This window comes from Mytilus galloprovincialis, chromosome 2 (assembly GCF_965363235.1).
Source record: "Mytilus galloprovincialis chromosome 2, xbMytGall1.hap1.1, whole genome shotgun sequence".
NCBI lineage: Eukaryota > Metazoa > Mollusca > Bivalvia > Mytilida > Mytilidae > Mytilus > Mytilus galloprovincialis.
Window position 1 is genome coordinate 60588256 of NC_134839.1, and position 15332 is coordinate 60603587.

General features: G+C 30.8%; 1 protein-coding gene across 2 annotated transcripts in view; it reads right to left on the reverse strand.

The window, feature by feature from the left end:
* Positions 1 to 15332, reverse strand: part of LOC143064019 (small subunit processome component 20 homolog) — a 112012-nt gene that overhangs the window by 7108 nt on the left and 89572 nt on the right. For both annotated transcript variants that reach the window (XM_076236517.1, XM_076236516.1), the window contains exons 49-61: positions 14417 to 14558; positions 10692 to 10808; positions 10050 to 10220; positions 9682 to 9813; positions 9150 to 9260; positions 8512 to 8661; positions 7561 to 7680; positions 6486 to 6548; positions 5596 to 5736; positions 5095 to 5212; positions 3543 to 3697; positions 2225 to 2443; positions 1819 to 1945 (exon numbers count right to left, since the gene is read on the reverse strand). In XM_076236517.1, coding sequence (XP_076092632.1) covers positions 1819 to 1945; positions 2225 to 2443; positions 3543 to 3697; positions 5095 to 5212; positions 5596 to 5736; positions 6486 to 6548; positions 7561 to 7680; positions 8512 to 8661; positions 9150 to 9260; positions 9682 to 9813; positions 10050 to 10220; positions 10692 to 10808; positions 14417 to 14558 — 1766 coding nt within the window. The remainder of the gene's footprint in view (positions 1 to 1818; positions 1946 to 2224; positions 2444 to 3542; positions 3698 to 5094; positions 5213 to 5595; positions 5737 to 6485; positions 6549 to 7560; positions 7681 to 8511; positions 8662 to 9149; positions 9261 to 9681; positions 9814 to 10049; positions 10221 to 10691; positions 10809 to 14416; positions 14559 to 15332) is intronic.

Consider the following 15332-nt stretch of genomic DNA (forward strand, 5'->3'; position numbering starts at 1 on the left):
CTTTGACCTTGACCTAATTTTCTAAGTTAGGAATCAGGGGACTCAAATAAAAACATTCCAGGGTTATACGGTTAACGGTTTATGAGTTAAAAAAACATACCGACAAATTTATTCCGAAAAGATAGATAACTCCTATAAAATTTCTTCGAATCGCTTCGATCCAAATACGCCAAAAATTACTGAGGATGTAACGAACAATTTTGTAAAATAAATTTGTCATAATCTTTAACGGTTGCGAAGGAGATGCCATAACAAGGAAAACAGTGTTTGGGGAGATAACTCCTACAAAGAAAAGTATTCGTTTACGCAGGGTAAATTTCAAAAGCGCATAAACTGTTCGATATCATATACAAAATATCTAAGCGACATATTGCGAAACAAATGTTTATCGCAAGAACAAAATTAGGCGGAAGAAAAAAAAAAAAATAATCAGAAGAAAAACAATAGGTCTTTCCACAGAAAAGTGGAAAGACCTAATAATGCAAATTTACTTGCAAAAATAGTTTGATTACCCCTACCAGATCACCCTACATTGAGTTTCTTTAGTTCCGTAACATGTTGTGGAATAAAAATTTCTAAATTCATGCAGAAAAAATCCACCAAATCTTAAGTGTTGTTTTAGGGACTCTAACTTCAAGCATATGAAGCCACAGTTCGTACCCCAGGACAACTAGATAACATATTCAAACATTGTATCTGGGGCTCATAAAGGGTATATACAATAAACTTATATATAAAAGTATATTGCAATTATTGTATAGGATTCTGAACTAGATGTGTTATCATATAGTCTAAAAAGCTGGGATATAAAATATTTATCCCACTCTGGGACTTGTTGTGTCGGTATAAGATCACCCTCAAGCCTCCTCGGTGATCTCTTACTGACACACCTCATCCTAAAGGGTTAACTATAACTATTTGGTAAATACACTTTCCAAAGTATTCCTATCTGATACAGGCATACCTTCCAACTGTTTGTACATCAATACATGACTTAAATAACTTTATCAAATTTATGAGTTTCCTTCGAACTTCCTTTCTACAGAAACTATTTATAATATATTCCTTTACTTATTAATTAAGGGTAGTCTTACACTGTTTCAGCACAAATGCCATTATGAGCTATGTTGTTGCAAATATTATTGGATAAAATGTATGTATTTTTGACAATAAAATGAAATGTTTATATTTATATGGCATCAGGTGAACCATACAAAACATCCAAAGTCAACAAAACCATGAATTAATGTTCAAGGCCAAATAATCTCCCTGGAAATGATATTGCCAATGCAAATACATATCATTCCTGGTACCCTTAAAATTACTGTAAATTTCAAAAAAGTAAATACTGCATTCATCATTATGGCTCTTTGATCTCTGGCTAACATGTGAATAGGTATCTAACTATTGTGATCTCTAACATTCTATGAAGGAAATTCATTACTGAAATTATATATGACAGTTTTTATTATTGAAAACCTGGAACTATCCCAAACTTTGCATTAATAAAAACATTCTGAATTTGTGAGTTGAACATACCTAATTACAAACTTAAGAAAATGATTGACATTGCCACCTTGGAAACAGCACACATAAGTCTTGCCTCTACATTTCTAACAATTGAATTTTGATAGGCTATTTCTATGCAGCAATTTATAAATTTGCTATTCTTCATTTAACATGTGCGTCCTCTGTTCAATTTAGGCTTAAAAAAAATCAAGCATAATTCCTCAATTTGCAATATAACATTATGACTTAAGAATTAACCCTCAGTTATGCTTTTGTCAAGTAATTTTAGAAGACAGAAACTTCACGTACCAGTGTTAGGAGAGCTATCCACAGTCTCTCTCTGTATTGAAGGTAGAAATATATGAAGAACAGAACCAAGCATATCAGTACCCATGTCTATACTTATTGCTGCTATCCATTTAAATACACTGTTTCTCTGAAATCATAAAATTAATAATGTTGATTATGTTTTCCTCTAGAAATTTTACTATAAAGTTAATCTGATAATATTTAAGAATTATCACACGTCACGCTTAGACCCCAATGAGACCCACAATTAACAGGACCAAATTTTTTTCTAAAATAGAAACCATTTAAAAAAAACAAAAGGAGGCAAAACATACACAAATGTACAGATCAAATATTGAAAACATCTGTTAAATATCTTTCAAATACACAAAAATCATAGTTTTATTTATAAAGGGAGATAATTTACCTTGAAAGTTGTCGTTGTGTTGCTGACTACTTCATGGTTAGCTTCTCTCACCATTTTCCTTACAAGCCATGGTATTGACAATCTTTGTTCATTATCTTCTGGTAAATGTTTTGTCACTTTTGTAATAAACACCATGTTTTTGATAACTTGATCTGAAAGTTCTGGATTCAAATAATGAGACTGAAGCTGTGAAACAAAATCTCCACTCAAATACTCCAGCTATATAAAATAAAGCGAATTTAAAAAAGTTAGATGATGTGTCTGTATGACTTTGATATCCCTTCTTCAAGAAACTAGAGGCTTCTTTCAAGATAGAGGCTTCCAAGAATCTGGCAAAAGTCTTTAAGACTAGAGGCTTCCATGAATCTTGCAAAAGTTCCCCTTCTTTCAAGATGGAGGCTTCCAAGAAACTGGCATGCAAAAGTGCCCCTTCCTTTAAGAAACCAGAGGCTTAAGGGAACTTTGCAAAATTACCCCCTCCTTCAAGAAACGAGAGGCTTCCAGGAAAATTGCAAATGTACCCCTTCCTTAAGAAATTAGAGGATTCCAGCAACTTCACAAAAGTACCCTTTCCTTTAAGACTATAAGCTTCTAAGAAACTTGAAAAGTACCCTCCAATTCAGACTAACCGCTTCCAGAAACCTTGCAAAAGCACCCATCCCTTAAAAAAAAGGGAGGTTTTCAGGAACCTTATGAAAATATCCTTTCCTTCAAGAAACTAAAGGTTTTCTGGAACCTGGCAAGCATATTTCTTTATTGCTGAAGAAATTACAAAAGTATTTTTTCAGGTGAAATCAGAATTACTGTAATATCATCAAATGATACTTGTTCATAATGCAAATGTTGAAATATATCCTGTTCAAGGTTTAAAAATGGAACAATTTTGCCTAATAGTTTAGGAGGAGATGGAATCACATTATCAAATAAGGAAATGTAGTATGATTGCCACCAAGAAAAAAAAAGAGTATGGTCTGGAGGAAACGATGATAGTCCGTCGGAAGGGGACGATAAATGGCTGACCCGTGTTAAGAGAGAGCCATATCTCTAGCACGTTAAAGACACCCTTGTAGATTTCGAAAAAGAGCAGGCTAATGCCGCTACAAGGCAGCACTCGCACCCGCAAAGTGGAAAGGGACTAATATAAGTTGCAAAACTTGTTTCCCAATCCACTATAAATAAATGTTTAAACTAAGACAACTTTTTAATACCATATATTATTTTTTTCTCTGAACAAACAAGGTTTCTTTTAATTCTTAAGACATGTAACATTAATGATTTGAATCTAGACGTTGCCTTTTCAAGAAATATTCTATATTACCTTTTTCATTGTTTCAATTTGTAAATACTCTGGTTTCTTTGTATTTTTCTTAAGAATATCTTCAGGATTCCATGCAGCAAAGAGAAGTCCAAACAGTTGTGCTGCTGTAGTTCGAATCCAGTTGTGTGGATATGTTAACAAAGTTTTAACATTACCTGTAATATAACAGATAAAGTTGAACTCTATCTAAGACAATTCAAGACTAAATAACCTTATTCCAATGAAGTGTCAACGTCTCTTAAGAAAGCCTTGAAAACTTAAAGTATAGTCTGGATCATACTTTTCCCAGGCTGACAATGTCTGGTAAATTTATAAATGTCCGGTATATAATTGAGACTGTTTTGGAAGCCATGGTCACAACACAGTATGTAATCAAAGGTCATATATAATTAGGTTGTACATCATGTTATTTTCTTTGTTTTTTAGCACTTCGTTAGTAGAAAAAAAAGGAATTTGAATAGAAAACTTAAATTTTGTTTGTAAAATTAAAACTAAAGGAAAATGACTGAAATGGAAAGTATATTTCTATCATTTGAATCATTATGTGTATCATGTTATCTGTAGAATAGGGATTGGCAAAACAGCATTTATATAAAGTTTAGAGCCATTTTCCTAATGCTTGTAGGTTTGGTTATCTTGCTTTGTTTGTTTGTATACAAGTTTCCTCAATAATTGTAGCATTTGAACAAGCTGTCAGTAACTGTGAGTACTCTCACATCTGAATTTTTGGGGTTCTTGTTGTTGTGAGGGATGTATAAATTCACTATCCAGTCTGTTTTTGTTATATATTTTTTCTGCTTTGTATTGATCTGATGAGTTTAGTCCTTTTAAACTATTTTTTTTTATAGTTTGTTTCTTGGGTTAAGGGGAGCGTTTGGTCCAAACAAAAATGTTTAACACCACCACATTCAGTCAGGAGCCTGTGGTAGTCGTTGATTCATGTCTGTCATATTTATTTTGGGTAAATTGTTATGTTATAAATTAGGTGGTGAGTTTTCTCAATTGGATTGTTTCATATTTTTCTCATGTTGAGGCCTTATATCCCGTTTGTTTTTTTCTCATTGTTGAAAGCCGTACGGTTGCCTATAATTGCTTACATCTATTTTCTTTTAATTTTTGCGGATGGGTGTCTTATTGGCAGTCATACATACTACATCTCCTTGTTTTTACAAAATTCAAATTCATAACTACTTTAAAACAAAAACCAAAAAATGTATTTATTACCAAATGTGTTTAACATTTATATAATTTCTCTAGTTCAAATGCTAACAACTGATATTTTGTAAAATGACATATTATTTCATTAATAGTAATCCTGATGATTAATATAATACAACTATTCTAGCCATTATATTGGTCTGTTAATTTTTTGTTAAACAAATATATTCAATACTGTACTTGGCCTTTATCAATATTGAACATTTTATCTGTTGAACTCATACTGATGTTCTTATAGAAGTCCCGACCTACAATTTAATCATAGGTGAATATCAAATATCCTGCAAACCACTTTATAATCAAGGTTCTAAAATTTATAAAATAACAATCCTACCCCATATTATATTCATCTGTCCAGTAAACTGCTGATCTCTAATCACATTACATTCCTGGCATATTTTAGTCAGGAGATTGAGAAGACTAAATATTAAGTGGTCCAATTCTTCACTTTCCTAAAAAAAAAAAATAACAGTAAAACACTTCTTATTTAGGAGGTTTTACTATTTTCATTTTGGAATGAAAAGTGTAATAAAAAGTGAAAGCTGGCTTTACATTAAAATAGATAACAAACTCAAGTACTGTAAATTCAGAAAATACTGCATTCATTTATTACTGCGATTTTTCAAGAATGGACAAAAATGTGAGTTGAATTATTGCGATTTTGAAAAAAATCTATTTCTTATGTTTGGTTTCATTCCATTTAGTGGTTCTCTAAAAGAAGACAATTGTATGTATTTCCCTTAGGGTCCTATGTTAAACTATTCCCCCCTCCCCCACTGGTGGCCATCTTGGATGTCACAATGGTACTGGTACTGGTCACCATGGTAATACTCACTTCAAAAGAATCTTCATCACCATATTTCTCTAACTCTTTCTGAATAAGTGGAAAAACAGTAGACAATCTGCTGGTAAATTTAGTAGTCTCTACTTCTACAAATAATCCACAAGTCTGGGCTCCTAGTGTTTGTAAGGTTACCTATATAAAATAAAATATAGGAAAATATATGCAGATGCACCTTACAAGACCTCCAAATTTCAGTACAGCTCTCACTATATTTGACCTTAACATTACAGTACCCCACTGACTAAATTAAACCTTCAAATGTCAGTACACCTCTCAATACATTTGACCTTCAAATGTCAGTACACCTCTCAATACATTTGACCTTCAAATGTCAGTACACCTCTCACTAAATTAGACCTTCAAATGTCAGTACACCTCTCAATACATTTGACCTTCAAATGTCAGTACACCTCTCAATACATTTGACCTTCAAATGTCAGTACACCTCTCAATACATTTGACCTTCAAATGTCAGTACACCTCTCAATACATTTGACCTCCAAATTTCAGTACACCTCTCACTTTATTCTCTTACCTGTATAAAATAGTTATCCGCAAAAAAAAACCCAACTGAAAAACAATTTAAATAATGATACATTGTTAGTACACAAAACAAAAATAAGCATAATTGAGGTACAATATATTTGCATTGAACAGTAGTTTGTTGTTTCCTCTGAATTCTGCAATATGGTAAAGGTTTCTTCATTTTTGTACCTCTTAAACACCAAAAAACAGATTTCCATTTTGCTGTTGAAATGTTTTGATCCCTAGGTTATTCGTAATATAAAAATAGATCCGTGAACAACGAAATCAGGATTTTCTGAAGATGGCATATCTAAATATCTCTTAAATTTATGTTTGACTCATAAATACAAACATACCTTTTCCTCAGACAGCCATTTTGCACAAATAAGGAATAAATCATTTCTTGTTGTGTCATCAACCTGAAATAGCAATAGAATAAAATACAATAATCTACATCTTTGTAAGAAATACATATTTGAGGATGGTAATGGGGGTACTTTCATGACGAATAACTGTAAAAACTCTTGCCAAATGTCGTTAACAGTAATTTTTTGGTGCATGACGATAAAATGTGCACTTTCTTATAGACGATAAATAATTTTAATGATTTTGACAAATCACAATTTTTTTCTCCAAAAATAACGGTAACAATAGTCTGTTGAATCACGGTAAAGTTTTAATCAATTTGACGTTAACTGTTGCTGAAAATGACTGTTTGACACCTGACGATAAAGGGCATTACTACCCTCATAGTGAACATATGACTTCAAGAATTTTTGACAAGCATATGATTTTTCAAATGTTGAAAGTGGTTTCTCAATATTTTATCCCGATACAGTCATTTAATTGGAACCATTAAAAGAAACTATACTTAAAAACTCATCATTACAGTGATTTTAGAATAGGTTGAAATGAATGTATCAAAGAACAGACAACTCTTGAACTATGACTGGAAACAAAAGTGCTCATAAATAAGCTATTCTGATTCATGGAATTTCTTAAAGTTTACTTATTTAACCAAATAAACAAGAGAACTATTCATGTATAATTATTCTAAAATAAAACAAAATAAAAGAAAGCTAGACATCACACAAAAACATCAATAGTTCTAAAAATTAAATCTAAACACTCTGGAAGGACAACATTTTTTGTTAATAATAGATGTGAACAGATTTTCATGGGCTATACTGGACAGCAACAAGCTACTGTCAATAACAAATTCCAATCACCTAGAATTTCATATTACATGTATAACAAATGCAAAAATCACACATACTGCTGTCATTTTCAGACAATTTTTTTTCAATTTGAAACTGATGAATATTTAACAATTGAAGTTAAAGATTAAGAATAATACATCCTCATTGACACAGGTATAAATAAAGGTTTTGTGTTTTGCATAAGATAATAAAACATAAAGTATATCCCTACCTTTTGTAGTAATGACTTGATGGCCAAAGCTGTCAATTTCTTACATTTTGGTGAGGTATCATTTACCAAAGCAGCTGCCATAGGTATGAAAAACAATCCAGAATATCTTACCAACATAACCTGAAAAGGAAATACTAGTCTTACACTTAAAAGTACATGGAGGTTTTACTATGAGCAATTTTTTTTAATTGTATGGTTACGCCAAGTAATCAATACTATACTGAGTAAATAAAGTTTAGCAATAAATGATTTTGAATTTAAAAACTTTCAAAAGTTTGAATCTTAATAATCGCACTTTTGTTTATTTCCTTTTTACAATGATTTCTTTTTTGTTATGTTTAGAAGAATAGTGTTTTTTATTCAATATAAAAGATAAAACTATAACTATTTTACTCAGAATAATATTTATGTTATGCTAAATTTTGAGGGTATAGGTGAACCACAAATTAAGTGTTCAATAGAATACAAATGGTTCAAGAATAAACAAATATACAATATTTCCTTTATCCATGAACATTTCTACCCACATGTTTAAAGTAACATTTATCATGGTTATAACAGAAAACAAGAGATTTTTTTTTATAATGGCATTTGATTGTTTCATATGGTAATTTCAAAATATTTTTTTTTAGCTTTTTAAGATGGGAATTGTGACCATGTTTCTTGTTTTTTTGCACAAAATTGAAATCATTAACAATTGAATCTACAAATAGGGGGTCTCATTGGGTGTTCTGATCCCGGGTCCCGCTTACTGTATTGTCAGATTCCCATATCCTGCTTGTAATATGTATGTAAGCAATTATTATTTTTTTTGTAATTTCCTGTGTCCGGCTACACTTCATTTCCTGTTTTCACGGCCAATAATTTGACTTTCATGTGTCACGCTTACAAAAAATCGGCAATCCAGCGTCACGCTTAATAAGACCATCTACAAATAGTGCAATAAATTACCTGTGGAAATGTAGTAAATATAGTAGCCAACATTTCTAAAGCGGATTCCCTGCCCGTGTCTATACTGTATGACAGCTGTGTCACAAAGTATTCTAAATGACTAGTTATGGCTGCTCCTTGAGGATAGTCCATAAGATACTGAGATACTATCTGAAATTTTATAGATAGTATTTATTAAAACATTTGTGTATTCATTTCTTGACAAATATATCTGCAGCTCATAAATAACATTTATACTTTTATTACGTAGCTTCAGGACCATTATTTTTAATCTGATAAACAAACTGTAATGCTTATAACCATTAAATGTAAGGTATAGTTCTTGTTGTTTTTTTCAGAAAAAATTAAATAAATGATTCATAACTTGAAAACAGAAGACAAAGATTTCATCCACTCTTTTATTTCATAAGTTCAAGACCATTATTTTCATTCTGATGCACACACTGTTCAGCTAATTATCATATTTTACATATCAGTCTATTCTCAGAAAAAAATATAATAAAAATGAATCATAGCATGAAAATACAAGACAAAGAATTCACAGTATATCATGAGGAATATTGTATAAACCAAAAAAGAACAAAAGCAAAAAGAAAGAAAACATTTTTTTTTTTTTTTGTGATAAACATAACACATACTTGACGACATTCTCTTCTTATATGCGCTGAGTCAGCAGTTATAGACATCTCTCTAATTTTCTTCACAATTAGTTCTATTTGTTCTGTATGCAGTTTTCTAGACAAAATAGCCTGAAACAGGTAAAGAATTTGAATAGTAAATAATGTTAAATGTTTATCAATATTTTACATAGATATTGCATCCATTGTATTTTTGCTAAATAACATAAAACATATAGTCTGGAAACAGATAATTTTAAATTTCTTAAATATTTGAATATGTCCATGCTAGTATTACTTCAGTTTCTATAATACTACTAACAATTTTCATCTACAATCATCTTTATAAGTACTGGTTGATAAGCTTGTTCTTAATTTCAACTAAATTTCTTGAAAGAAAACTGGATATTGTGAAAGACACTTAAAGAATTGTCAAAAAGTCCCTAATCAAGAACTACATGTATATCTCATAATGTCTGATAAAAAGGCTCATGGTCTTTAAGGTCAGGTGAGCAAAACATTATGTAAAATTACTCCAAAAAACTTTGTTTACCTTAAATAAACTAAATGCTGTACTTTGTCTATTGTGATCATACAAATCTTCTTCACAGAAAGTCAGTAAAATTTGCAGTTGGTTTTGATCAATGTCGTAGTACTGGACATCTCTGACCAAAACTGTCACGGTCTGGAATATAAAAGGTATTTTGATATAACTGAATGATATCTAAATTAACAGCATACTATCATATAACATCATCGTCATACATTTTTTAATTTAGTTACAGGTCAAATGTTTATGAAATGGGATTCTAAAATTCCTTTTTTCAAATACTGCAAGTTTTGATACATATATTATATATATATAATTTATATATATTTATATGATAATCACAAAAAAAAATATGTCACATAATTTTGTACCTTAAACAGTAGAAAAACAAGTTCAAGATTATCTCCCTTAGCAGCTCCAACAGATGCATAATTTTGCAATAAAACAAACATTCCCTGTGCAATCTTCTTGACACTTTTCTTCATTGAGGGCAGTGGGAATTTTAGTAACCATCCCAAGCACCTTAAACATAAAATGTTAACCTGGAATAGAAGAGTAATATAAAATTATAATATAACTACATTCCTATATTAACAGAAAGCATATACAATTGTTATCAATAAAATACAAGTTAAAATTCACAAAAAAATATTAACAAAATACATTTGTTTTTCTTCCTCAATCTTCTTGAAATTTGTGAATTAACTGAACTATACTTATATAACAAATATTTGAAACAGTGAAGAAAAAGGTGGGGATAATTCTGTTTGTCGCATATGTTTGTTAATCTAAGATTATTTACCGTTATGTCAACAAAGTACAACAACAAAATTTGACAAACAAACTTTTTTAGACTTGACTATTTATATGATGTACATCATAATTACCAGTAATTATAAAAACGTGTTTTTCTTTAAAACAGAAAGTCAATAGAAATGTATTTAGCAAAACATTATCATTTTTCAATGAGTTTTTAAAATCTGATTGCTCATTTTAATATGAGATGATCTTACCCTGATGTGTTTAGACTGTAAATTATTTTTAATAATGCCAATAAATGGATCAATAAGCTTTAAATGATCAGGATTCTGATGGGTCAGTTTGGATCTCTTTAGCAGTAGGTATAATATCTGAAACAAACAAATATTGAAACTATGTTTAAACTTTGCATCATTTTTTCTTTTAATTGAACATACATTAATTGAAAGTATTAGACACACACCTGCACTTTACTTAAATTAATGGTGTTTTACATGCAACAACTATAAATAAAACACGAAAAGGGAGCAGAATACATGATCACAACTGTTTGCGTCAATTTTTCTTTTATTCATCCATACATTTCTTAATTTGGAATAAACGATTTTGAAGGGCATAAAAGAAGGCTAGTGTAAAACTATTAAAACAGGAAAACAAACATTCTACTATTTATAAAAAATGAGAAACAAGAAACACTTATGAACCACATCAACAAATCAAAGCCTTAAAGGCTGTAAAAGCAATTGCTGCCATGTTAATGTTTGGGGACTTTTAGGCCACGGTTTTTTAATTTGTTGGTTTACGGATTTTTCGCATAAAAAAGTCGGGTCGGTCGGTCGGAAAAAAAAAGAAAAAAAATATCTTTCAAAACAGAAAAAATACGCAAAATAAAATATATATTTCACCTTACTAACAAAATGTTGGTCTTATATGCTGTTTTGTCATCATTTCTTAACATTAAGTTCGTTGAAATATTATTGATCAGTGATCATGAACATCGCATGACATCGTTTAATAATTTCCTGTAAAAAAGGGGGGTTGCACGGACAAAGACGAAATTAAATCGTCATTTCACAAACAAGAAAAACAGATTCGCGTAGCTCTCAATCAATCTCAGAAAACTTGGTGAATAATGATCTTCAAGCACAAAAACTGATAAAGAAAAAAATATAAAAACGTCGTACAAAAATAAGTTTCAACACACGTGTCGAAAAACGTAATAGACTCGTCCACTGGAAAAACGACAATATCGGGTTAATCAGTTGTCATGCAATCCGGTTTTTATCCCAATGATCGATATTTTTTGTTATCTATGAAACATGAAAATTCCAAATGATTTGTTAATATTCAGTACTTTAATTGATGTATTCCACCTGTCCACATTTGGACAAGTCTATTTCTCTGAGATGATGCATCTTACGGACTGATGACAAATAAGGGAAACGAACTTATTTTGTAAGTGGTTTTAAACACAGGTTTCGTTCCACAAAATTATTTGCGCAAAAGACATTTCAAGGTCAGTTATAATTGATTTGTCTATTTTTAGAAACGTAAATTATTTTTCACAACAGAAAGGGTTACAGTCAACTTTGTTAATGATTAATGCATTTCATTTCATAATAAAGAAAAATTTAATTATTTTTCAGGGATAATGCATTTAAAAGGGTCGGCGGGAATAAAAAAGCATGAAAAGTCAATTTTATTTTTATTCTGAAAATCGGCAAAATCGGGTCGGCGGATCCGTAAACCAACAAATAAAAAAACCGTGGCCTTATTTTTCATCCACATATATACAAGAATTAAACCTGACATGAGTGTTGTCTAGTTAAAAGTAAGAAGGTTTTAACTTTATATAAATAAAAGACTTTAGCAGAAAGTCATTTTTAATATGTTTTATATTTCACAAGGAGACAACACGTTTACCAGGCTAAAGTTGGGGTCAAATATACATGTGCTGAAACATATAACTCAAAAAGAAATCATCATGGATTATCCCCTGGTAGTGTTTGTAACTTCCTTGGCAATAATTTCCTTTATTGATTTAATTTTAACAATTTTCATTATTAATTTATATTTAACCATTAACACAAATGATTAAGTTAAAACATTTCAACTTTCCAGACGCAAATGTTAAAAAACGGGAAAGAAATAAAATATCTTACAAGACATAAACATGTAAAGAATAAATGTATATTTCAGCTTAATAAAAATATTTTCATAATGTTACTTTGTCATCATTTTTAAAATAAGTTCCAAACATTATTGCTCAGTTGATACATGTATGTGTCCTTCTGATGCGGTACGAGCACAGGCACTTGTTTCTATCCATAGGAAGGTCGATTATCCATATAAATAGTTTTATATGGATAGTCGACCTTCCTATGGATAGAAACAAGTGCATGTGGGTACGAGATAACTACAATTCCCATGCAATCCCGAAAAGGGGGGTCATCACAGACAAACATGACATTAAATCGTTATCACTGAACTAGTATATATATTGTATAGGGGCCAGCTGAAGGACGCCTCCGGGTGCGGGAATTTTTCGCTGCATTGAAGACCTGTTGGTGACCTTAATTCTGCTGTTGTATGTTTTTCTATGGTCGGGTTGTTGTCTCTTTGACAAATTCCCCATTTCCATTCTCAATTTTATTATACGAACAAGAACAAACAGCTCTACGTTGCTTTGATATTTATCAATTTTCAGGAAACATTGCGAAAAATGATCTTCAATATTTCGAAAACATGTGAAATAAAATTGCTAACACGGTGGACCGTCGAGTGTCAACAAACGTAGTAGACTTGTTCACTGAAAAGACGAGGATAATGGTTTCATCTGACATTTGTTATGCAAACCCAGTTTTGATCATGATATTTAAAAAGACGTACTTTTTTTCAATCTATGTATTAATAAACTAGAAAATTCCAAATTGTAAATATCTCTTCATCTGGACCGACTTGGCATCTACTACGTTTGGACGGGTCCATTTCATTAGTAAGGTGATCGATAAATATTACGGAATTTTGACAGAAAAGGAAAACGAACTTATTGTTATGTGTTTTCAACAAGGGTTTCGTTCCGCTAAATTATTTACGCAAATAAAGTTTGTCTATTTTTAGATTACAGGTAATAATTTGACACTACGCATTAACCTGTGTAGTGATTTTGATTTTACGATAAATGTATGAATGAACGATAATTTTATGAATGAACAAGAGCACCTGACCTCTTAAAGAAACACAAATTAAACATAAAAAACCGTATTTATTACGAGATAATTCAGTTAAATTTTCAATACTAAATCAACAACTGAAATGAATCCATATTTTGTTGAAACATTGTACGAACGGCGGAAAACGGAATCGCATTTATAAAAATGTACTTTTTTTCACTCGGACTTCTATGTTATTTGATAGTAAAACGGTTGACCCTTTAAATACAAAAATACATCTAAAAGAACATATTCTGAAACTTCTTAAATCCACTAACTTTTTTTTAAAGTTTCAAGCTATGTATTGCATTAGAAAACATACATAGGTGTTAAAGAATGACTGACCAGGAGCCTGTTTAACAAAATACTATGGCTTGATCTGGGCGGAGTCTCTGATCTGGGTCACAAAGATGGCCATACGCGACGGCATAAAAGCAATTGCTTTAAAAACAAGTGAACAATAGAATTCATAGGCTGAAGAGTATTGAAATATGTAATCACTCAATAGTTTTTTTTTTATTTAATGTTTAATAAAGAATTTACCAGCAGTGTTACAAAAATTAACATTGCCTCAATATAGTATTGAAAATATGTAATCACTCAATAGTTTTCATTCAATTTTTAATAAAGAATTTACCAGTAGTGTTACAACAATTAACATTGCCTCAATATAGCCTTTTGTGCTGATGCTGCTTAAAGCAATCATCAATCAATCAAAAGTTAAAAAAAATTTACTCCAGTTAATCATATAATAATAGTTAACTCACCTCTAAACCAAACTCCACCAGGACATGGATATTAGTTTTCTTGTTAGCTTTTGGTTTTCCTCCACCATATGCTGGTTTTGGTGGCAGCAGAAGACAACTTGGTGGTCGTAAACTTTTCTTTCCTTCAGGTTTTTTCTCTATACTGAAAATAAAATTTAAACTATTGTTAGATTGAAAAATAAATTAAACAAAAACTGCAATATCTTATTTTATAGACTATTAGGCTATTTGAAACAGTTTTTATAAACAAGAGGCTCTCAAGAGCCGGAATCGCTCACCTTAATTTTTTTGGTTAAATCTCTCATCAATGATTATTTTGGCTTTTCAATTTATTTAAATGTTCTTTGAATCGTCCTGTTTTCTTCAAAAGCAAAAAAAAAAATCATTTTCTCCTATGTTCTATTTTAGCCATAGGAGCTATGTTTCTGACATACAAGGAAATGAAATATAAAATTTATACTAGATACTCTGAAACTCATTTAGCCTAAGTTTGGCTGAAATTGATACAGCAGTTTCAAAGGAGAAGATTTTTTAAAGTAAGTCAACATGATGAACAAATTGTGAAAAAAGTCTTTAAAGGGCAATAACTCCTTAAGGGGTCAATTGACAATTTTGGTCAAATTGACTTATTTGTAGATCTTACTTTGCTTAACATTTTTGCTATTAACAGTTTATCTGTATCTATAATAATATTCAAGATAATAACCAAAAACTGCAAAATTTCTTTAAAATCATCAATTCAGGGGCATTATACCTGAAAAACCAGTTACCCAATTCGACTGAAAATTTCAGGACAGGTAGACCTTGACCTAATAAATACTTTAACTTCTTGTCTTATTTGCTCTAAATGCTGGAGTTTTTGAGATATAAGCCAAAAACTGCATTTTACCCTGTGTTCTATTTTTAGCCATGACGG